This window comes from Corapipo altera, unplaced genomic scaffold, assembly GCF_003945725.1.
Source record: "Corapipo altera isolate COAL_440 unplaced genomic scaffold, ASM394572v1 47, whole genome shotgun sequence".
Taxonomy (NCBI): Eukaryota; Metazoa; Chordata; class Aves; order Passeriformes; family Pipridae; genus Corapipo; species Corapipo altera.
Window position 1 is genome coordinate 9,577,730 of NW_020884897.1, and position 23,640 is coordinate 9,601,369.

Consider the following 23,640-nt stretch of genomic DNA (forward strand, 5'->3'; position numbering starts at 1 on the left):
GAAGAGAAGAGAAGAGAAGAGAAGAGAAGAGAAGAGAAGAGAAGAGAGAAGAGAAGCCATGGGCATAAGCAGGAGCCAGAAATCACAGTTGGCCCTAAAATTAAATTAGGAGGGAGACTTCCCCTGCTTCCCCCATACACAAGAACATCTCTTCCCCTGCCTCAAAGTGGTCATGCACTCCACATGGGAAAAGAAAATTGCTAATGGGGAAAAAAAGACACCAACCAACCTGAGTGATGAAATAGCAATTAAAAAGATGCCATCAGAAAATATTACCCGGAGATAATGAAGTTGGCGAAGACTGTGAAAGCAATAATTCTATTCAAAGCAAATTAAACTTCAAGCATACTCCATAAAGTAGACAATGCTACCATTAAAAACAGATTTCAGAACACACCCAAGAATATTTTTTCAGACATCTGAGACCAACTCATGCAACTACAGTCAGCAGTAACATTGGGATGATCCTTCCAACCAGTTAGTTATCATTCCAGAGTTAGAGGCTAAAAGGTTACCCCTTCTTCAGATTATGATTATTCAAGTACTTCTACACATTGAAATCAGTTCAACAATACACTGGCCAAGAGAACAGGAGCATCAGGGTCCACATGTTGAAAAGAGGAGTCACCTCACTATCACACATCTGGACAAGCCAGGCCAAGCAGGATTTTGGGTATAAGTAATTAGGTGACACCAACTGTCATTACAGGATGGTTAATTATACAGTCACAGTTCCCCTGCTCCGTGCACTTCTTGTCAACACTGGACCAAATCTGTGCTAACTCTTTAGTAAAAGACTTTTCACATACAGGTTTTACCAAGTTTTCTCAACTTGACAGGTCAAACTTCTCAGAGGTCAGAGGCCTGGTACTCCTCACTCACGGTGAAAGCAGAATCCACATACACTCCCCACCCTTCAAGCACCACACCCACCACTCACAAAGGACAGGAGGAAGGCAGGAAAAGATGGTCAGATTAAAAAAAAAAACAAAACTATAAACCCCAAAAGACAAGAATCTACACCCACACACACACACCACGCCCCCTCCTGCCCTCACAGATATCTTTTCTAGAATAACTGAGTAACTCCAGTAACTACTTAACCAAAAACCTAACAATTGAGCACGTTGAATATGTCTGCTGAGCAAGCTCACTAGTGATGGCTGGGCTTTCAGCCTGCCTGGGAATTCTCTGGCCTCCCAGAAAAAGACATCAAGGAAATTAGTCTTTAAATATCTGTTTCCAGTTGATTCCTTTAGAGAAGGCTTCTTCTGATCTAACTCTGCTCAAACACACTTTGGCTGGTTTAACAGCTCTAAGCAGTCCACATATCTCTCAGCTAACACCAATTATCATACCTGCTGATGGAAAGAACCTCCAGATGATTTTTACTTTTACAGCTAACTGGTTGAAAATTAAAATTGTTTCAAAAGAATGTGTTCCCTCAGAAGAGAGGGATGAAGACCTTCCACACACCTGACAAAATTAACCATGAGAAGTAAATAATGAAAGTAGGCTATTTCTGGAAGGAGACCAGGGGAGTGGATAGCAATCATAGAATCATTAAGGGTGGAAAAGACCTCTAAGATCAATGAGATCAACTCAGAGGGCTGGCAAGAAATTTCTCTCTTCTCATCCCTATCCTTTGCTTCTCTTATGAACTCTGTGATAATGAGTTTCTCTCTGGACACCATTTCTGGTATTATGCCTATACAGTATAGCCTTGTAAAAATATGAAGTTACCAACAAAAGCAACCCAGTTACTGTAACAAAAATCTCTAGCTAAATCAAGTTTACATAAAATTTCCGAAAACTTAAATTAGCTTCTGCAGAACTCAGAACTACCAAACACGAGGTGTTGAACTGGTTTGTGCATCTTCACACTGTACCGTGGTATAAGCACACTCTCAGCTGGACACTTCAGACTTTGCAGCACCAAACTGAAAAGCACCCACTGCTTTTTTTTCGGTAAATAAGAACAACACAGCCCAGTTTCACTTCCTAACAATTGACAGCCTAAATTAAAGTTAACATGACACAACCAGTCCACCAGAGACATGTAATGAGAGGAATATATGACTGTTAATAAAAGTTATTATGGGTAAAAACTGGAAGGTTCACAATTGAGTCAAGCACGTTATTAGCAAGAGAATTAATTAAGCTGTACACCTCTGTTAATTTGGTTAAAACAGGTTTGCCAGCATAATACAGAGAGTATAAGGAGAAATATTGTACAGATCAAACAACAAGAAGTAAATGTATTATGAGAAACACTATTTTTTTATATGTTTACTTTTAATGATGAAGAAACCATTTCTTTTTCCCTAAAATCATGATTTTCAATGCTTATTTAACAGTTCAAGTAACAGCAAAAGGTTTCAGCATGACTTATGGTCGTGCTGTTCCGCAGCACACCTCAGACACAAAAGGAACCAAAAAATCCTGCAGGTGTGTTGAGCTACTGTTAAACCAACTAGCAAGGGTAATGTTATAGATGTAATAAATGTAATTACAGCTGTGACAGGAATAAACAGGGCTTCTACTCAGTACTCCTGGGCTTCACTGACACATTAATCAGTTGGGGCTTCCACTCGAAGCAGCGGGAACACCTTTCCCACGTCCTACCATGGGTGCCAAAGTGAAGTGAATCCCCTGGCCTGGAAGTCTCTCCAGCCTTTCCTCACCCTCAGAGCCGCCTCACTCTGCCCTGAGTCCCTAAGTCATTGTGCTGGAGCAGACATCGGCAAACCCGGTTGAACAGTGCCACCTACCCACCACGCCGTGCAGCTGGAGCTGTTGTCACACCAAGTATTTCTGTTTACCAGCAGCTCAGGTCAGAAGTGATGTGAGGGGGATGTTTTACCACCCCGTCAGCGTCCCTCATCCCAGATCTCTCCGGGCTTTGAGGACGGGCTGTTATGAGCTGGGCAGCCAACAGTTTAACTTGCTAAGTGAATGCTGACACAAGTTCAGTCCAAACCTTAATCGTAGGAACAAGCTCAAGTTCACTATTGCCCACAACAGCTGCATACTCAGTCAAAAAATCACCTGCTCTAAGGAAAAGAACCAATATTGTTAAAATCCTGTCCCTGTGCACCTGTGTTTCCACAGAAAATCTGGATGTTTCATCTACAATAAAACACCACACTTGCCAATACACTACAGTCCCCACCTTCGGCAGTGTTTTCAGCTTGAGAAGTTGGCTTAAAAGTTGGAGATCAAGGATGTTACCACTTGATCCGCCATTAACTGAATCATGAATACTTCAGCAGGCTTGGCTAGGATCTGCCAGAGGTATTTCTGATCAAATTTACCTGGTTTCAGATGTCATTTATCCTAAATTCTTTCATTCATATATTTGTGCCAAAAACACAACAAAGAAAAGTTGAAAGAAGTCAGTTGCTGGAACAGCCAGTGACCCTACACTTAATATGCTTTGTACTGGGAGAAGGCACAGAACTCAGTTAATACTGTTCTCATCTAAACTCTGGAACAACCTGGGGAGACACTCTGGATGGGGAAATGGGAAGATGAAGTAGAGTGTGGAATAAAAGCGACACTTTCTGAACCTGTTACTAACAAGAAAAAAATAAAAATCTGCTTTTATTAGAATACCAAGAAGTTTTTAGAACTTTTGAAAGCCCTCTGCCCACCTTTAAAGTTATTATAACTATATTCACTAGGAGACTGGTTTTTGACACTAAGTGTCAAAACTCGTGCCCTAACTGACAAATGTTGGGACAAGTTTCAGAGCATTTCCAGGCTGAAAAGAGATTTTTAAATAGCAACTAATCTTGAAAATTTCCAACACTAACATCTGCTGTGGCTGTAGCACAGAGCAGATATCCACCACTGTGTGCAGGAGTTACACTGTGTTCAGTAGGGTGTTCACAGTAACTTGAAACCTGGGGAAAGGACCCCGTCGTTCTGCAGACCACAGTCCCCATCGTGCTACTGCACTCTCCCTGTAATTTCTCTGCATTTCTGTGATATCAGCTGTACTCTACATTATATTAATTATGAGAAAAGTATAAGTAAAGGTTGTGGAACAATACTTTAAGAAAAAAGGAAGCTACAGAATTCTCAGAAAAACCAGAACTAGATGAACTGTACACCATTCTTCCCAAAGAATGCCAAGGGTGATGCAATGTCTCATTGAGCCCCCCAAAAGCAGCATTTCTAGCTGCATACAGGATGGGTCATTTTTCAGTGGAATTCAACACACAGGAACGATCAGCACAGCCAGAATGACAGATTATTTCAGCCACGCAGTAAGATCCAAAAATTACCTCCTGTATAATTTCATTTGAACACTCACTTTGAATTTCATTGTTTTCTGAAGACTTGAGTTTGCTAACCAAAAAAAAAAAAACACAAAAAAACCCCCCTACAAACAAACCAGAACTACCTTTTTTCTTCAAATTTCAATGCAAGTCCCCTGCTTTCAAACCCAACAGACTACCTATCTTCTATTTTGGCAGAAAAGAACTCATTCCAAGCAATCCAAAACTCTCAGCTCTGTCTTAGAGAATATAAATCACTTTTTTCCAAGCAGTCACATTAAGATGGTTTAATCACAGGAATTAGAGAGCGCATTGCTGGCAACTGTTATATACAATTAAAAAAGGCTTCATCATGTGTGGAGGGATGTTTGTGCTTGATATCGAGCAGCTGCAGGCTATAGGATCTTGTAGAGGCCCAGAGAAGCTGACTTTGGTTGAGGGATGGATTGTGGTGGTGCATCCCTGCCACCCCAGGCCCCACTATTACCTGAGAAATGCTCATTAGGCCACAGCCTTGACAAACTGCACTTGGACTAAGCCCTTCCTGAGTTTAACAGAAACACTCTGCTCCCGGGAACGAACAGCTATCTAAGGAGCACCTGTTTTTTAACAAACAGCCTTGGAAACTTATTTTTCTTGCCTGAATAACAACCCAAGTGGAATAATATTTTTGTTACTGAACCTTCAAAGTTACCGACTCAAACTGAGGTCAGGAGGGAAAACTACTATGACTACAGCCCACTCTCTGATGGCCCTATAAACAGTGGTCCAAAGTGAGATCCTTTTCTGGATCAATGCTGAAACTAGGACTGACATCCCTTCAGCTGGATCAACGCTGAAACCAAAATCAGCATCCTCTCACCTCAGCTGGATTGACTCTGGAACCAGGACTGGTGACCTCTTTTTCTCTCTTTTTTTCTCTCTCTTTTTCTCTCTTCCTTTAATTCGACTTTCCCTCTTTAATTCTTCTCTTCCCTTTTACCCTACCCCGTTATCCAAAACCCACTGCTGTGTGCTCATACAGTAGGTCAGAGACTAACATCCTCACGTCCATGCCAAGTGTGTAATTTACTAATAAAACTTTCTGATTGCTTGCAGACCCTCTGACCTTTGTCACTCCTTTCAGCCAAATGAGCATTTAAAAATCTGAGGTGCTTCCTTCCCCTTAAGGGCACGTTGTCACAGATCTGGTTGAAGAAGTCAGTCTCAAGAAGGTTCTGCTGGTCCAAACAGCAACATGAGTTAGGATAACTGGCCTTGTAAGAGAGATGTTGATCAGACTGGGAAACAGGGATAGTGGCTATAAAAACTCAGAAAGAGAAATACCACAGGACATCAAAAGATGGGTTGTGAAACAATGATTCCAAGGCTACATACTACATAAAATCTGCAAGAAGTGTACTCTTAGGTATTTTCTGCAGTGAAGAATCCAAATGCATTTGATGGAAAGCCAGCTCCAAAGCACAGGGCCTTGGCTGGCCACCACGCAGCACCTGTGGGCAAGTGACTCTGATAAACCCCAGAACAGAAAGTATGAGTGGATTATTTCTGCATCCATACACTGTTTTAAACAGTGAGAACAGAGATGCTCATCCCTTTGCAGTGAACTTGCTTAAAGAAGTTGGCAACTATCAGCATCAATAACCACTCACATCTATCATTACATTCAACAGCTAATTGTGCAACATTAGTTTAACTAAGCAAGTAAAATGAAAAACAGAAAATGAAAAAAACAAACTCTCAATCAGTGGTAAGCCAAGGGAAAGTTATTTGTCTGCTGCTTTTGGTAAGCCAAGAGTAACTTAACCTCAACTTATAAACACCACTTTCTGGAAGTCAGTATTAAACCTCACCCTACCAAGCAAAGAAGCTGCTGCTCTAGGGCAGCTTTGGTCTTTTAGGTAAAAAGCAGACACAGCACAACCACACAAAAAGGGTTTCCTAAACCCTTTTGCAACATATCTGAGCTTGAAGCCATTGAAGACATCTACTGCAGAACTCACCCCACCATAAAAGCCTCTTAAATAGTTTAACTTCACATTTTAACTTGACCCATAGATTTGCTCTGAAGTGCTACATCTCACTCTAGATTACAGAGCATGTGAACCAGACAAGTAAAACAGACTGCAAAACTTTAATAGTCACAAATTATCCTGAGATATGACTTCATTGGAACTTAATGGTCATCCTAACAGGTGAAGAAAACTACCCCCTTTTACATGAGCAAGAAGAACTCTCCATGCTGCTGCTTTATGCCATTATTTCCAAAAGGGCATTGCTGCAGCACAAGCAGAAAAACGGGAAGCACAGGATGTGCTGCCAATACAGACAGAGCTTGCCATGGACTATGCACATCAGTACCTTACTTTTTACTTCTTAAAGATTCAGGGACTGAAAGTACTCTCTAGACTACAACCTGGGCAGGTTTTAGCTGACCTAATTGTTGTCTCATGTATTTTATCACTGGGTTCAATACTGGCTAAAACTGTAGACAGTGGGCAGGTACAAGACAGGATTACAAAAAAAATAATTTATTTGAAACCACTACTTAATAAAGTAAGGGAAGAAGAGGAGTGAGAGGGGTGAGATCATGACCTAACCCTTATAATGGGCAAAAGTCAAAGTCCTTTATGCATAAGAATTTACATTACAAATGTCAAATACAAGTAACATCCCTCTGCCTCAGTTCCTCACGAACAATACTTACCTATGTATCGAGCCATTACAGATACTCTTCTTTCAAAAATAAAAAGCAGTAAATATCAACTGGCCTTTGGAAGTGGCACTTTGCTTAACTTGAATTTTATTTCCATAATAGTAACAGATTACATTCATCTTACAGCAGAAAGACCATACCTTATATAATGGACGCCGGACATCAATGGGACAGTTCTGTATAACTTCATCAACTACATCCGAAATGGATTCCATGAAATCAGGATTAGCAAACTAAAATTAAATAGAACAGGCATTAGATCTTTTCACCCAAAAAACAGCGAAACAAAAAGCCAAAATGAGACTGTGGAGAGATTTTGTAATAGGGGACGGGTAGGAATCAGTCTTGCTCCCCACTTATTCTACATTGTAACAGACATACATTAACATTCCCTTCTGTACAAGGGAAATGAAAATTCCATTTTCTGCTGAGAAACTCAGATTCTCTTCCCTGGCCATAAATTCACTGTCTAAAATTTATGGACTACAGACCTTTTAACGGCTTTGAGTTCTCCTGCAATGTTAAAATACTGTTACTGTGCAGTGTGTTCCTGCCTTTCCTTTTAAGTGAGAGAAAAAAACATAAGTGTGCAAATTGGAATGCTTGCCTGTTAAAAAATTTCAATCCTACTAAAATACTTCATTTAAATTCTCATTAGAAAGTCAGAGTTTTTTTCCAAGAACGAAAAGTCTGTAATATTAAAAAAGGCATAAACAGTCTAAAGTTTTGAGTGGAAGGCCCCATCAATGCCAACATCAATACAGTACTAATGTAAATTTCTGCATTTATAAATACTAGAGAGTCAGAGTAGCTAATGCTAGAAAACATTCTTAGTCTAGTGGCAACTTTCCACTTAAAATTAATGTGATCTTTAAAAGAAAGAACAGTTCATAGACTAGGTTTTGTCCTTTCAGAGATTAAACCCTGAGAAATTAAATGAGTTCTCAATACATAACAATGTTATTCTAAATATATTATTATATAACTTAAAAACTTTCCCATAGGTGTGGAAGCCATGTGGGGACTTGCATCCTAAACAAGATGAGGTATCTAACTGGATGAGTAACAACAGCTAAACACAACAAATACATATTGAACTGAGTGAAATTAGCCAAGGAAGCTGTCATGGAGCTCAGGAGTCATAAGGATGATGGGAAAAATCCCCAAGAATGCAAGCTAATTTCCACAGTAAGAATTAATCATAGAAGAAGCTAAAACATGAAGCCATGTAAATTAAAACAGAAGAAAGCAGCAGTGTGGCTGCACACAGAGAGTTCTCATCTAAATGAACTACAGCCTGAAAGCTCCCGAGCTCTCCATAAAGATACTGATGGAACAGCAGGGCAAAAGGAATAAGTAGAAATGAGAGAACAGCAAGTAATATACCTAATTTAAAAAGTAGCAAAATAATCTGGATAACTACAAACCCCAAGGCCTAACTTCAAGAGCATTAAAGACTTCAGAACAAATTCTGTAAACTGAAAATAGGAAAAAATTACAAGACAGCTTTACCAAAGGCAGCTCTTACCTAGCTAATCTGATACCCTTTGAAGTGAGGACTTAATTGGTTCAAGAAGAAATTCTCCTTGGATGCAATACATATCATCTAGTGTGTTTTTCCTGTCTAGAAAATCAGTTCAGGTTTGGAGTTTTTTTAATACAGAGTCAAGAAACTATCAAGAAATGAAGAAAAATGGAAATTAGTCCTTTATCCTGTTCCCAATAGTCTTTGTAGAGACTATGGGAAGAGGAGCTTTTAAAATGATGTCTGACATGGGATTCAATGCCTCTCTATAAGATCACACGGATAAACAGCAGGGAGGAAAAACTATTTAGCCCAGAGATTTAATACTTGAATACTGGCAGAAGATCAGATGGCTACAAACTGACCACAACAGATTAAGGCTGGAATTTAGACAAGAGGCGTCTGAAAGAGGTCTTTTAATAATCTTCTGAGATGAAGAGGGTAGACAAAGGGAAACCAGTGTTAATATGGATTTTAATAACAGGTTTTAATAGTATTACAGATTATGGGTGCCTGCAATAAACTCAATGAAGTGTGTAGGAACAGGCAGGACCTTCTCTGCTATGCTGTAATATATTGAAACTTGACTCTTTCCCCTCCACAATATCCTGAATCTCACTTAAACTAAATTACAAAAAATCAGACAGACAAGGTACTGTAATGTTTCCCAGAAATGTACATGACCTATGACCACAACAACAGATATTTCAATGGACTTCTCTCAAGAACAAATTTATCATGCTTTATAATTGACTCAGCATCAAAAGTCTGCATCAAATAATTAGAGTATTATCCCTGCAATGCTGTCATGCAGAGTAGTGCCCAAAGAGATTGGCAACATAATCAAATACTCAGTATAAAGGCAGACTGCTTTAAAACAATGCTGAAAGAAAGAGGAAAATATTCTCTCAAAAGTGTAAATTCAAACAATTTCTTCTCAACTTTAGATTGCCTTTAAAGAAACAGAACGAGATGTTTTCAACGTTACATGGGACATTAGAAAAATAACCCTCTGCTGTGCTCTCGTTTATCTGTGCTGATGTTACCTGAGACTGCACCTGGCTTGCAGTCAGACTCACTGGTACCTCCCTGCCACGGGATGGCGCAGAGGCACCGGGAATGACGGCACTGGGAATGACGGACCGGGAATGATGTAACTTCACATTGCTAGTTCTTACTCTTACCTCTGGATGGAAGAAAATTTCAGGTCCGAGGAACCTTTCATAACCCACATCTATAACAAACTTGCTTTTGTTGATTGCATTGATGCCAGTGTATTGTTTGATCCACTTTCGAGAATCTCCATCGTACTTGGCAAATTCTTTCACTATGTCAGGGCAAATGTAACAGTATTTTTCCTGTTAAAGAAAATGCCACGCATTAGAAATACCCAAAACATACATTACATTGGTGAATTAATGTGTCAGAATCAGAAAACAAAACTATGTGAGCATTTTTACAGAGGGGGCTGCTCAAGAGACTTTCTCACCCCAGTGGCTACTGCAGACTCAACCCCACAAGCCAAGGCATGTGGCCCATTTGTTTCCATAAGGCTGACTCAGCTAGATTAGTCTCCCTCAAAAGAAAAACATCACCAACAGCAGGTCTGTGACAATAAAGAAGTTCAAGGGCAAGCTTTCACTGCAAGATCAGACCTACACAATCACCCTACATTACTCTTCTTTTTTAAATTAAATTACAAAACAGGTTTTAAGCAAATCTAAAGTTTAAAATGCTCATTTAATCCATGGAACATACTCACTGCAAACAACAGTCTAGCAAGAATATTTTCTTCCTCTTTCTCCTTCCCCCACATTTGATTGGATAAACCACCAGAAGTTGGTGTAATTACAATACACTGTCTACATCTGCATTTTTAAAAGAGCCACTGGCAACTTTTAAGAGCCAAAAAATTAGCTCACAGAGATTTATGTATGTATTTATTAAGAGATAAAAATGGGTGTACCTTTATGGCTTTCGCTGTCTCCAGAGATTGTTCAGGAGGAATTCCTACCTCCCTTTCCCTTAGGAGCTGTTGAATAAAGTAAGTAATATCTCTACCTGCAATAGGAATATGTTTGATGCAACTTCCAATTACATAGCCTTCTGCCTATGTAGGAGGAGAGGAAAAAAAAATATATAAGGGAAAAAACTATTGTGTATCAATAATTAACATTCATTTTTATAATACCCTTTTAATTAAAACTAAAATCTTGAAACTGTAAAATTACTATAAAAATGTGCACTTCACTGCAAAGTGGGTATTATTTTTATTTAGAAGACCTTGATTCTCATATATAAACAGATATTATCTAATAGATGCACAAGTGATAGCCAAAGTCTTGCACACATCAAAGTCAGATCAGATTCCTTTAAGGAGTCATCTGAAAAGTAAATGTAATATAAATAGATCACTTGTATCCTGCTTGAGAGTGAAAAATCAATAGAAAAAAAGTACAAAATGTATTAAATCGCTCAGACAGGAAAAAAATCAAATGAAGTAGTATCTAACAATAAAGACAGTAAAAATAAGAAATCTATTTGCTGAATTTTTTTAGGATGCATTTACTGAAAACACTGTTGCAGCTGAGCCACATTATTTCTTCCCTTGCTTTTGTTACACTTTTCAGAGTTTCATACAGTAAATGCTGTTTGTTCACAGCACTGCCCATATGACAAAAACACTGAGCAGATGAGATTAACACCAAAACGCAAGATGAAGCTAAAGGGAATCAAATTTTCATTTCTCAAATGAAACCTGATTATTCAAGCACATTACATGTTTCAAAAATACACAAAATGACATAAACAGAACAGATGTCACTATGCACAGATAGTTCTGTATTTTTAACATCCTCACATAATTAAACTGATGAGATGGACCATGTACATGAACAGGCATTTATATAAGTTTGTAGTTGTTTCCATACAAGTAGAAACATCAGAACACAATAAAACAACAAAATGTGGAGACAACAAAATTAAATCATACAAAAAGCATGTATTACCAGTTATAGTAAACAATCAAAATGCAGGACATCCAGAAAGTTAGGACATTTCTGGATGGTGGTATGCAGAAGACCCAAACCCATGATAATCATTGATATTAAACAGAACTGAGGCATCACATTTATGCTAGACCAGGTTTTACACAGAAATAGACTTCAAAAGGTGGCCTGATGGTTCCTTATGGTGACCTTCCTATAGTCTGCAAACTAAACAATTACACAGTTAAGCTCACATAATAAAACACATACTTTTTCAAGACGAAAAACCCAAAACACTAAAAATTTAAAAATACGGTTTCACTTGACACTTCCTATTTAAATCTATAGTAAATAAACCACCACTAATTTCAAACTGCATCCTGCTACATACCACAGGGATGACATGGGTCACTCCATCACCACTGTCGATGACAATTCCAGTCAAAGTACGTTCCCCAACCTGCCGTGACGTCCAGGAGGCAGCCAAGGCCAACACTGCCTGCAGCAGAAAGAGTTTATAATTAGAAGCAGACAGAGTGCAGAGTGTGCTAATTTACAGTCTCAGAAAGTACTGTTTCAAACATATTAGACATGTGCATACAGATGACTCTCTGTTCTGCGGCTACACTTGTACTTCAGAAGTACACATTCACTTTGTTCACCTGAACAGCAATGTAAAGTCCCGGGATGTTAAATGACTCAAACATGATTTCTGCAAGATACTCTCTGTTTTCTGGTGTGTTCAGTGGAGGCTCTGTCTGCAAAAACAAAGAGTTTTGAAAAAGCATCTCAATAGAGTTCTTCATTGATTAGCTTGGTATGGTAATCAAACTTAAAATTCTCAGTGCACTCAAAATAGAAAATTTCAAATGGAATTTAAACTAAGTGTTTGAAGCTTTTAAAAAGCAGTAGCTGACCTGCAGCAGCCTGCATCAATAAATTAACAGAATATAGTTACAATGCAGCTTTAAAGATTATTTTTCTCCTCCCACCCCACTCTCATTGCTAAAGAAATAAAAGACAGAGAGAGACACATCCTCCAACAGAGCTACTCGTGCTTGGAAAATTACTTTTCCTCTTACAAAAATATTTTCTTACCGGGTCTCACTAACTCACCATTAAAAAATAGTGATCCTCAGGCTCAGCTCGAAGGTATTTAAAAATGACCTGCTCCATGAACCTCTCCATGAGGTCCCAGTCTTCAACAATACCATGTCGTATAGGCCACTGCAGCAAGAAAATGTGTCAACACTGGATCATAGAAGGATAAACAAACCCAGAAACAGGAACAGGCTACATCCCCAAACCCTTACATCTTCTGAAACAATGAAAACACCTCATCTCACTGTTAGCTTATCAAACCTTCCATTCTGACTTTAATTTAGAGGCATGATTCGAAGTTATCTCCTGCTCCCAGGTACTTCAAAGTACAATTCTACCTTGCAGGACTAGCAGTCAGAGTCCAGGCTCTATTCCTAATACTGCTATTAGTCTGTTGCAGAACTGTGTTTTAATCTCTTTTTGTATAAACTTCATAATTTCTAAAGTTGAGAATCATACTTGGCTCCAGTATGTCTTCCAAACTATAAAAAGAAATAAAGACCATATAGGCTATGTATTTTTTAACAAAAATTCTGTCAGGGATGATGTTTACATTTTGTTCAATGTTAAGAACACAGCTGACATTTAAGTAACACAGAAGGATGTATAAAATATGATTTTTTTCCACATAATTCATAAGCCAGTAACACTTTGCAAGTACAAGAAGTCCTTTACTAGGGCATGGAAAATATGATTCACAGAAAAGCTGCATTGAAGACAGTTCTTCACAAAACAATTGTGATACTCCCTGAAGCAAAAGTATCCAAGACATTTCCCAATTCATATGCCATGGTAAGAGGATACACTTTTAGCAAGAATTTAAATATTCAGTGCATATGGCTATTTTAATAGCTCATAATTTTGAAAACTGAACAGCTGCACTGTATCAATGGATATTTACACAAGCACTAACCCCAGAGAACAGCACTAGTAAAACAGACATTTAAAAAGGGTAAAGCCAACAAACCCCATCATGCGGTTTTTAAAAAGTAACAAAAACACTTTACGAAAAAGCAAATGTGTGTTTCGAATGGCTATCCAGAAGTCCTAGAACATCTTATAATAAAAATGTGAAACTTGGGATAGACTTTCTAAGAACTCTGAATGCTCACCTTTGTAGCATAGGTAGGTTTATCTATGGCTTCATCTCCTATGAAAAAGTCCAGATCATCAACACCTTTCATTACCCTCCTCTGAGCCTGGTCCCCTACTTTGGCCGACTCTCGGATTGCAATACCTTAAAATAAACCCAAAAGCCACATAAAAACAAAATTAAAGCAGCTAAATACCAAATGATGAATGTTTATTTACTTAAGGATTATTTTTCTGAAATAAAAATTGGGATATAAAAAGTAGAAATCATGTAAGTGATCTACTGACAAGCTAATATAGCTGAGTTCATTCTCACTGCATCTCACAGGATTCTGGTTCCCCATCTCTAAATAATGCAAATAATAACTAAGAGATAATATTACAAATGTATTCTTTTAGAGACTACAGCTGTCACTAAACCTGTACAAGTGCAGCACTCCAGTAAGCAACAGGATTTTCTGAGTTTCAACTTTAGAATAAAGAGGAAGAGCACAGGAGAAGAAGAAAATAAATTGTGTACTTCAAAAATAAGTACTGGAGTCATTATCTTGGTTGGTGAGAAAGAGGAAAGAGGGAGGGGAGAACTCAATTTGCAGTGCTACAGAGAAATCTTTGGAGACACTTATGCTTCCCATTAGCAGGCTGGAACTATCACTGAAATTATCAGATGATGGCTGCTGTAGGCAAGAAGATGAGACAGCAAAAATCAAATCTGGAGCAAGCTAAAAATAAAAATGGAATCAAGTACTGTTAAAACATAACCTTATTTATATACAATTTTCTTTTAATAGGTCATAATCAGGATCTAAATAACATCCAGCAGAAAATGCAGAGTAGACTGGCATCATCCACAAACACACCAAATACTATTAGCACCAAAAATTACTCACAGGTAAACAACTCTTCTGTAAAAACATTTACACCCCAGCAGGTTTGCAGTTGTACAAAGCAGGATTTATAACAAATTCCCAGGAAACTCCTGCTATCCCACTTCTTTAACATAAGACATTTAAATCTTTACCAGTGGTTTAGGTTTGAATTTTTTACAATACTTGAAATAGTGAGACTATAAGCAGTACTGCAGCTACACCTGATAAAGAACACGTGTCTCCTCCACCCCTTCAGTCCCCAATTACCTTTATTTCCTTATCTTCATACTTCCTATCATGAGTAGCTACAATGCAGTCTTGATCCATTAATAAGTAATTAATTGAAAAAGTTTACAAAAACTAAAAGGCAGTGTTTAACATAAACTGAGATAACAGATGCTCTTGTAGATGTAAATACATAGTGCTATGATTTATAAATACATACAGCATTTCAGAGAAACTATTAAGATGACAATTAAAATCAAGAACACCAGAAAGATATATAACATTTTAAACAAGTTTAACATTTTAAAAAAAAATTAAAGAGTAAATCTGTTCAATAAAAGCATGTTAAATGTGCAAGAACATTTTAATTGGTAAACACACACCCCAAAAAAAGAACATTTTCTAATAGGAACAACTTTTTTGAATATTACACTGTCTACAGTCCCAGACAATGTAAATAAAGCAGACACCACCTGCACTTTAGTACTTAATTTGATTGGAAGCCTTCCCCAGATTATCCGGGCTGTAACCATGGTGTCAGGTAGACAGGAGGTAAATTGCATTCTGTCTACTCAAGAGTCCTGGCAGAAAAATAATGGAGATAAAAAGGAAATTGGACTGGAGTTCTCTTCATCTTTGTCATAGCAACCAGGAGCTGGTTTAACGAGCAACACTCCTGGCTAACTGCAAACAAGGAGTTCTGTTTAGCTACACTCCAGCCAGAGATGCCAACTCAATGAATGTCACTTCCCAGATGGACAAAGGCTGAGTTGGGAGCTGGAAGTACATCATTTAATTCTGGAAGTGCTCAGTGACAGCACTGTATACTAGCATTTGGAGGGACAAAAAATTACTCACATGATGGGATGATGAACTGAGGTTCTGTATTTCCTGCATAGCCAAGTTTCGTATACCTAGGGAAAAAAATGATCACAAGGTCATTAGATGTACTTAGATGCAAAAAAATAAAGGAAAAAATACTCCAATTCACTCCACTTCTTAAAGTGAAGGCCAAACAATCACATGCCATGTCTACATTTTTTTATGCTTTCAAGTATCATCCTGCTGAGAAGAAAACTCAGAAGTGGTAAATGTTTTAGGTGTTATTTATTTTCAGACGCCTTCAGCTTACAAATTTTGGTAGTGGTTTTTTTCTGAACTATCAAATCTGAAAACTCAGCTCTTACTTTCTCCAGCTTGTTGGAGACCAGCTATGACAAAGGACTGCCAAGCCACATTCCAACCTTTGGCACAAACAGGGCAGCGCAGATCTTACCTTTCAGACAGCTACCATGACCAAAGATGGTAGACTTTACATATCTGTTTAATATTCTCAAACAGAGAAAAAAAAATAAATAGCACTCTCGTTACAATCCCGGCAAAATTCCCTTTCATGCCTTGCACAAACCACTCACTTCATCACAGGTATAGTATCTGTGTGTGATAAAAGACAAATACTACAGCAAAGCCTGCACTGATGAAATGCTTTAGAAATGGGCAGCAGATGGTATGAAGCTTTGATCATCTCTTTCAATATACATATAATATCTATTTTAACAAGTAAAGGATCAAGAGATAAAAAGAAGAGGGAAGAAAAAAAGGAAAGCAATTTTCACACAAAACGTAAAAATCTCTACATGGTGAGAGTGGCTGCAAGCTACTCCAGGACTTTAGCAACTAGAAATAATTAACATCCCAGACTATGAAAAACTTCCTAGGGGAAGGGGAATGGGGGGAAGGGGGAAGAGAGAAAAAAACCCAACAACAAACTAAGGAACAACAACCAAAACAACAAACATCAGAAATAGTTTTTAAAAAAAAGTAAAGAAACCAACTAAATCAATTGAATGCCTGCAGAGACTGATGTCTTTCTTGAATATTGTCATTAGATTGAAACAGAAGTACAATAGCAGCATGGTTTGAGGGAATTAACACTGTTCACATTCATTTTTACCATGAAAACCTAAAGTCATGACATTCTTAAATGAGACCAATCCCAACCTAAGTCCAAATGTGAATTTAAGGTCTTTGTCTAGATCCTACTCTCAATATTTGCAAACAGTATTATGCCAAACCCCTAGGTTTGCTTCTTCATTAGCAGCTTTAACAGTAGGTTACCTTTTATACAGCATTTGGTATAAAAACACTCATTAAGAGTCAGTTTGCTTAGATAAAAGAATTAAATCAAAACTGAATTAGCACCGACCTTGGAATTAAAATATTACATTTTCAACATCTCTTTAAAGCTATAGTTTCAATAGACTTCAAATAATAGTTAAAAAGCCATTCTCCCCAAGGCTAAAAAGACAAGGACTGCGTTTTGGGGGCAAGAGTTTGTTGGGTTTTTAATCATCATTATAGACATATGCTTTCAGTCCAATCCATAGTGTTTACACTTACTTTCTGTGGCTCTCAGAAAAACATAATCAGGACGTTAAATTAGACTGATTTGTAAAGAAGGCCATTAGTACGAAGAATTCTTTTTATGATTGTTATTGCATAGATTCTTCACATTTTAGAATGAGGCCTACCTAGGGAATATTGTTAAAACACAACAAGCAACAACAGGAGTCACATGGGATTTAAGACCCATTACAGGATACGTCCTCTTTGCTTCTCTCTCAGAAATGAATTTTGACTAAATGCACACAGTAAAAACCAAGGAAACCATTTTCTGATTCAAAAGACCTAGTTCCAAGGCCTAGAAATGGCAATTAGGAAGAAACCTCATAAGAACAGCCCTTCAAGCCCCAGTGACAAAAAACCAAAGACAATATATACATATACATACACATGCAAGCATGTAAATTTGAATATATACTTTTTATATCATTTTTACATACCTGTATGCATGTATAAATTAAAAGGTCCCTGCGATCTAACCAGAAGTTGTTTCTTAAACTAAACTCTGGCCAAGAGGAGAGTTCAGTTTGCCACCTTTTCCCCCTCAACACACATGCTAAACTCACACTCACTCACAGTATTAAAAAACACCCTATAAAAGTCAATTTGGGCTACCAGCCTGTAGCAGCTTTACCTTCCTTCTCAAGTAGGGATTGGATCCCCCTATTAGAGTAACTTGTAAAGTTACCAAACCCCTACAGTTCAATATTTTACAGACTGATTTTTAACCAGGGTTAATTCACCTAGTGACAAAACGACAGAATAAGTTTATTTCTCAGTGCAAAACAGTTCTCTTCAAAGAACTCATCTCACAGAAGATAGCATCTAGAAAGATTTCTTCTGCATGCCATTAGTCCACAAAGGACTAATACTAGAACTATGAGAATAACTAAATTCTCAGCTTAATGGTGAAGCAAAGAAGTGTGGGGGGAATCTGTTAAAAAAAACCCCTATTTAGAATCAAACAAGACACAGGCCATATTTCAGGTGTTTTGACAAATCCAAATGGAAGGGAAACTGAAATTTCTCCCAAAACCACTGAGGAGGAGAAGGAAAAGAGATTGTGCAGTCATGCTGCCCTTATGCAGCAGTCTGTTCACTCAGGACATGGAAGACTCAGTCCCAGATTCCTGTTCTGCTCAGCAGGACCCAAACACATTCCACCTCTCACAGCCCTACCCAGGAGTACATTAAAGTGTTTGGGTGACCCACTTCCAGGACCTCCTACAGAAATTATTCCCTTTCATACAAGATATTTAAATATTCACTGACCAGAAAGGCTCTGGACTTAAACAGTTAGAAAGGTTGCCTGGTCTCCAGTCCCTTCTCCAATGAATATTTAAGGGTCTAAAACAGAGTTTTCTTTCTCCTGGGTTACAGCCTAGCAGACTAATGGTAATGCAATGTCTTGTGATCTGTAAATTACAGAGACAGCTGTAGGGAATGTGTAGATAATCAGTATTCCAACTTAATTTCATTAAAACTAGCAGATTTATTGCTGGTGAGACAAGAACCTACTGGAAGCTGCCCAAAATATAGGATACTGGAGACTGCATTAAAAATGAGCAGAAAACTGATCCAGTAGACAAAGGCTATTCCATGCAAAGGGATTTGGAGGACTACTATTTTTTAAAAAATCACTGGAAATTATATATTGTGGAAACAGTTTCTAAAAACAACATGGTCTCCTCCATACTATTTTTCCAAGGTGACGAGTTCCCATACAAGTCAGTTCTACCTGCTTTTGCATGAGGATTGGTCTAACCCTGTTCCCTTCTGAGGTCCCACCATGGAAAACTTACATCAAGAAATGACTGCAAAGATCTACAAATGGACTGAACTTGGAAGCAGATGCTGCACCCTTAACCACTTTAGAGAGTGGAGATATATTTTGGAAAATTCTTACTAAGGCATGAGATCAACATAATCTAGGTATTCAAAATCACAAACTCATGTAGTTGCTTTATCCATCTGAAAACAAAAGACAACTAATTTTTCTATGGACAAGTGTGCAAGAGACCAAATCTCAGATATGAATATTTTGGCATTTCCTCACTTTCTACTGCTTTTTGGCCCAAATCTTTAAAACTATGTATTATATCCACACACACACACACAAAATCTCTGAAAAGATAGATTTGATGTGATTAAAAACAGCAAAAAGCTTTAAGAGAGCCCTGTAAACACACAAATAATCACCTCTCTAGAGAGAACACTTTCTCTGACAGCTAAGAGACTGCATAACCAAGTGATTACTGTCAGAACATCTGTAGTGCCACAGTGCCATAACATACTCTATTATCATTATTGCAAATATGACTGAGAAACTTGCAACACAAGTTCTTTATAAAGACCTGGAAAGGCACGCTTGAAATGAAGGAGAATGTGATGAAGGGATGGGAACAAAGAAGGGATGAAGGAGAAAATATCAAACAGACAAAATTGTCTGCACAGTTTACCCAAGAGCATCTGTAGCCACTATAAGAACAAAAAGTACATTAGAGCCACTGGGTTTTTTGAGGGAGTCGAGCACTTTACAGGACTGAAGCCTGTGATTATAAACAACAATTAATTATCTCAGGCTCCTTAGACCCAGAACAGCAATTACAATAATGTCTGTTCACAAGTCTCACGTGTGAAGAGCAGAGGTAATAGCTGGCTGAAGCAACTCATTAGGTTCTGAGGTTCCAGATATCTTTAATACCTCAGCAATAACATCAAAATCACCTTAAGTTTCAAGACCAGTCCAGCTCACTTCTCCCAGAAATCAAGTATTTACCTCCAAGCTCATCAGTTAAGACTTTGAAAAAGTAATTTTTCTTTACTACAAGAAAAATGGAGTCACTTCAATAAAATACACCCAACTAGAAGTACTCCTCAGGATCTGTAAATGCACAGACTTGAAGAGAAGACAGGAATTTTAAGACATCTTTGTTTTGCACACCCACCTACTAGTGTTCTGATGTCCCACAGCTAAATGCCAATTAATAAAACTAGTTATGAAGTTTAAAGCTACTGAAAACAGCAACTCCCAAAGGTCTGGTAGTCCTAAGACACTAAAAATAGCATGCCCTTCTCACAAAAGGAGTGGTAGCAATGTGTAAACTAATCACGAGGAAAACATCATGCAGAGAAAATGAAGACCTAGTGCATCAAAACTGCAGTACAAGTAATTTGCAAATGCTAATGGAAAAGATTACAGCAAATTATTATCACTGTCTGCAAAATTTGTGAATAAAGAGTGAGCAGCTTATGACAACAAAACTTAAGTCATCTATCCAATACATTAAAGGAATGTTATCCTGTCCTGCTATGACAATATGTTTCCACTGAAGGTCTGTACCTATTTTCTATACAGCTGTTCTTCCTTTTTTTGAGAAATTCCAGGATTTGCCAGGCCTGAGGCCTGTGGCTGCACATAACAGTAAATTAAGGCAGGCTCCTTATGCACAAGACAACAATGAAAAAAAGTGTCCTTTAACAAACTTCTTAAAACCCCTTACATGAAAAAAAAAAGGGATTAGTGCCTGGACAAAGCACTTCATTGAGTACCAGAAATGTAAGTAGAAAAGTGCATTTTATATGCACAATATTCCACAGTTCATGCCTGTATATACCTTTTCACTTCTGCTATGCTCTTCCAAGTTTTTAATCTCAAAGCCCTTTCATGAATAATTTGAATGAATTGTTTGAAGCTTGTAACCCAAAGTAGATTCATTCTAACAATAAGAAGGTTTTCAGCCCACACAGAGGAAAATTCCAGAGCATCAATGAGTCAAGCTACTTGTTCTGGCTGCTTTTGTTCAGAGTCTTATTTCTTCCTGAATTGTGCAAGATAACTTATTTCACATTCAATAATCTCTTTGCTGGAAAGTCTTCCACATTTGAGTGCCCTACAGCAAAGTCAAGCAGAAGTCCCACCAGCAGAGACATCATGTTGTCTCCTATGAATTAAGATCAATCAGAGGCACTGAAATTCAAATGTTCACCATTTGGGGACTACCCAAACCCTTCCTTAAAAAAAACTGTATACATGCCTGTACCCACAAACTCTATCAGTTTTACCCATACAAGCACTGAACAGACTTTAGAAATTCCACTTCAATTATTATTTATCTGAAAGGACACAATAAGCCATTTCCTACCCTTATTTGTTTTGTACAACTGTTGGTGAGCAATATTTAGTGCCAGTGTAACACTGGAATTACTCCATAAACTGAGAGAAAAAGGCATCTCCTGCAAAAGACAGACAATGTATTTAATGCATTTTCTGGATTTTATAGTTTATACTGTATCCTTTTTAAAGGATCCACCTAGACCTCCCATTTCTCTCCCAAACTGTCAAGTAATGATCTTGTAACACAAATAGTTCTATAGAGAACAGATATTTACAATAGCATCAGCAAATAAATAGAAGGAAGCTGGGAAACTATCAAGCAGTATTTGATGCACAGGCAGAATTACATGAGATGGAACCTGGTCTCTATTCCCCTCCTAAAATTTCCAGCTGTGGACTCCAGTATTCCCCACTGAGGGGACAGAGCTGACTTCTGGTAAGCTAAGGTATAAACAGAAACAGGTCAAGAGCCTTCTGAAACTTTTGTGACAGTTTAATAGACATATTTCAAAATGGGACACTTTTCCAGGGAAAGGTAATGTGACACCACAACACTGGAAAGTGCTTCCTGCTGTTATCTAGGGGTTGGAGTTTCTTTATTTGATTGGATTGGTTTTGGGTTTGGTTTTTTAAAGATTGTTCAATTCGGGAAATTCTAAAGATAACTTTCCAAGTATTGAAGAAATTAAAATAGTGTTGGAAATTCCCTGTAGAGAAAAGGTCTATTATTGGAATAATTTAATGCAATCAGTGACAAGTAAAACTACTGGATGAATAGTTACTTATGGACAGTTGTCTCACCTCCTCCCCTTCTCAGACCTGTCTGTAACTGTTGGGCCAAAGGAAAGATGTTAGCAAAAGCACACCACAGACTAAGTATTACCTTCATTACAGCTCCCTCTGACACCTCCCACTCCTAAGACACAGTAGGACTGGTCTGTTGGATGATGAATGGATTTTCTCTAGCCACAGACAGGTAAGAAAGACCCATTCCTGAAACGCCTTCCGAAGCACAGCCTCTGCAATTCAGCTTTCGTTTTTGTCCTCACAGATGTGAGTTACAAAAAACTTGTGGTTTGGGTAAGTGCAGAATAATTCTCACACTGATCTGACAAAGGCGAGGAGACGACCTAATGACCAGGAACCCCAGGTGTGAGGCAGCCAGCTCCCATCTCACCGGAGGCAATACCTGGAGAGGCTCCCGAAGATGCACAAGCCAGGTGCAATCTGGCAAGGTCCCTGCGGTCGAGGTGCTGTGCATGGACACAGCACAGCCCAGCGAGCACAGCTCACCTGCCTCTGGACCACTCTCAGCGCCGGTTCGTGGCTCCCCGGCAAAGCGAACGCGTGTCCCCTCTCTCTGTTTGAAATGAGCCGTCCTCAATGTTAGCATTTTAACCGCGCACTAGTTAAAAGCCAGAGGACGCACACAGCAACTGGACTCGAGAGGAGAAAAGGGCACACAGAAACACACCATCCCCGGAGGCACACGGCGGGGGCACGGCGGGGCTGCCCCGCTCCCAGCTCCCGAGGATAGGAAGGGCAGCAGGAGGAGGAGGGCAGCGGGGAGGGGAAGGAAAGGGGAAGGAAGGGAAAGGAAACCCTCAGTCACAGAAGTGACAAGTCGAGAGGGCACCGGGACACGCGGCAGGAGCCCGGCCCCGAGCGACGAGCCCTTGGCGGCAGCGGGAGGCGGCGGAGGGGCGCGGCGCGGAGACACCCACCCTCCCAGCACGGCGGCAGCCGGTGCCCTCCCTGCACTCACCCGGTGCCGCCGTCTATCACGCAGGGCGGCAGGCAGCTCGCCATGCTGGGGAGCCGGCAGTGCGGGCCCTACGCCTGCATCCAGGCGGCCGCCGGCTCCCCCGGTTCCCCCGGCTCGGGCTCCATGCGGGCGGGCCCCGAGCGGCCGCCCGGCAGCACCGCCCCCCGCGCCTGCGCCGGCGCTCGGGCCGCCATGTCGGGTCAGGGCAGCGCCCGCGGGATCGCCAGGCGGAGGGGAGGCCGCTCCGGGCCGTGTGTGTGTCGGCCAGCAGAGCCGTAGCTCAGGGCTTGGCGGTGTACTCAGAATCACCGGATCCATTAGGTTGGAAAAGACCATCGAGACCAACCTGTGTCCCAACAACACCGTGTCAACCACACCATGGTGCTCAGTGCCACCTCCAGTCCTTCCTTCAACACCTCCAGGGATGGTGACCCCATCACCTCCCTGGGGTAAACCATCCCAAAATGGATTCCCATTCCCTGAAACGGATATCTCTATATTATTAACCCTGCGTCCAACACAAATCGAAAATATAGCTACTAGCAGCTGTGAAGAAA

General features: G+C 39.4%; 1 protein-coding gene across 1 annotated transcript in view; it reads right to left on the bottom strand.

The window, feature by feature from the left end:
• ACTR3B (ARP3 actin related protein 3 homolog B) overlaps window positions 1-23,215 on the bottom strand; it is a 27,011-nt gene extending 3,796 nt beyond the window's left edge. The window contains exons 1-9 of the mRNA XM_027648521.1: window positions 23,084-23,215; window positions 15,657-15,712; window positions 13,725-13,849; window positions 12,628-12,738; window positions 12,174-12,269; window positions 11,903-12,010; window positions 10,491-10,634; window positions 9,709-9,882; window positions 7,140-7,232 (exon numbers count right to left, since the gene is read on the bottom strand). Coding sequence (XP_027504322.1) covers window positions 7,140-7,232; window positions 9,709-9,882; window positions 10,491-10,634; window positions 11,903-12,010; window positions 12,174-12,269; window positions 12,628-12,738; window positions 13,725-13,849; window positions 15,657-15,712; window positions 23,084-23,127 — 951 coding nt within the window. The 5' untranslated portion in view covers window positions 23,128-23,215. The remainder of the gene's footprint in view (window positions 1-7,139; window positions 7,233-9,708; window positions 9,883-10,490; window positions 10,635-11,902; window positions 12,011-12,173; window positions 12,270-12,627; window positions 12,739-13,724; window positions 13,850-15,656; window positions 15,713-23,083) is intronic.
• Between the last annotated feature and the right edge of the window lie 425 nt (window positions 23,216-23,640).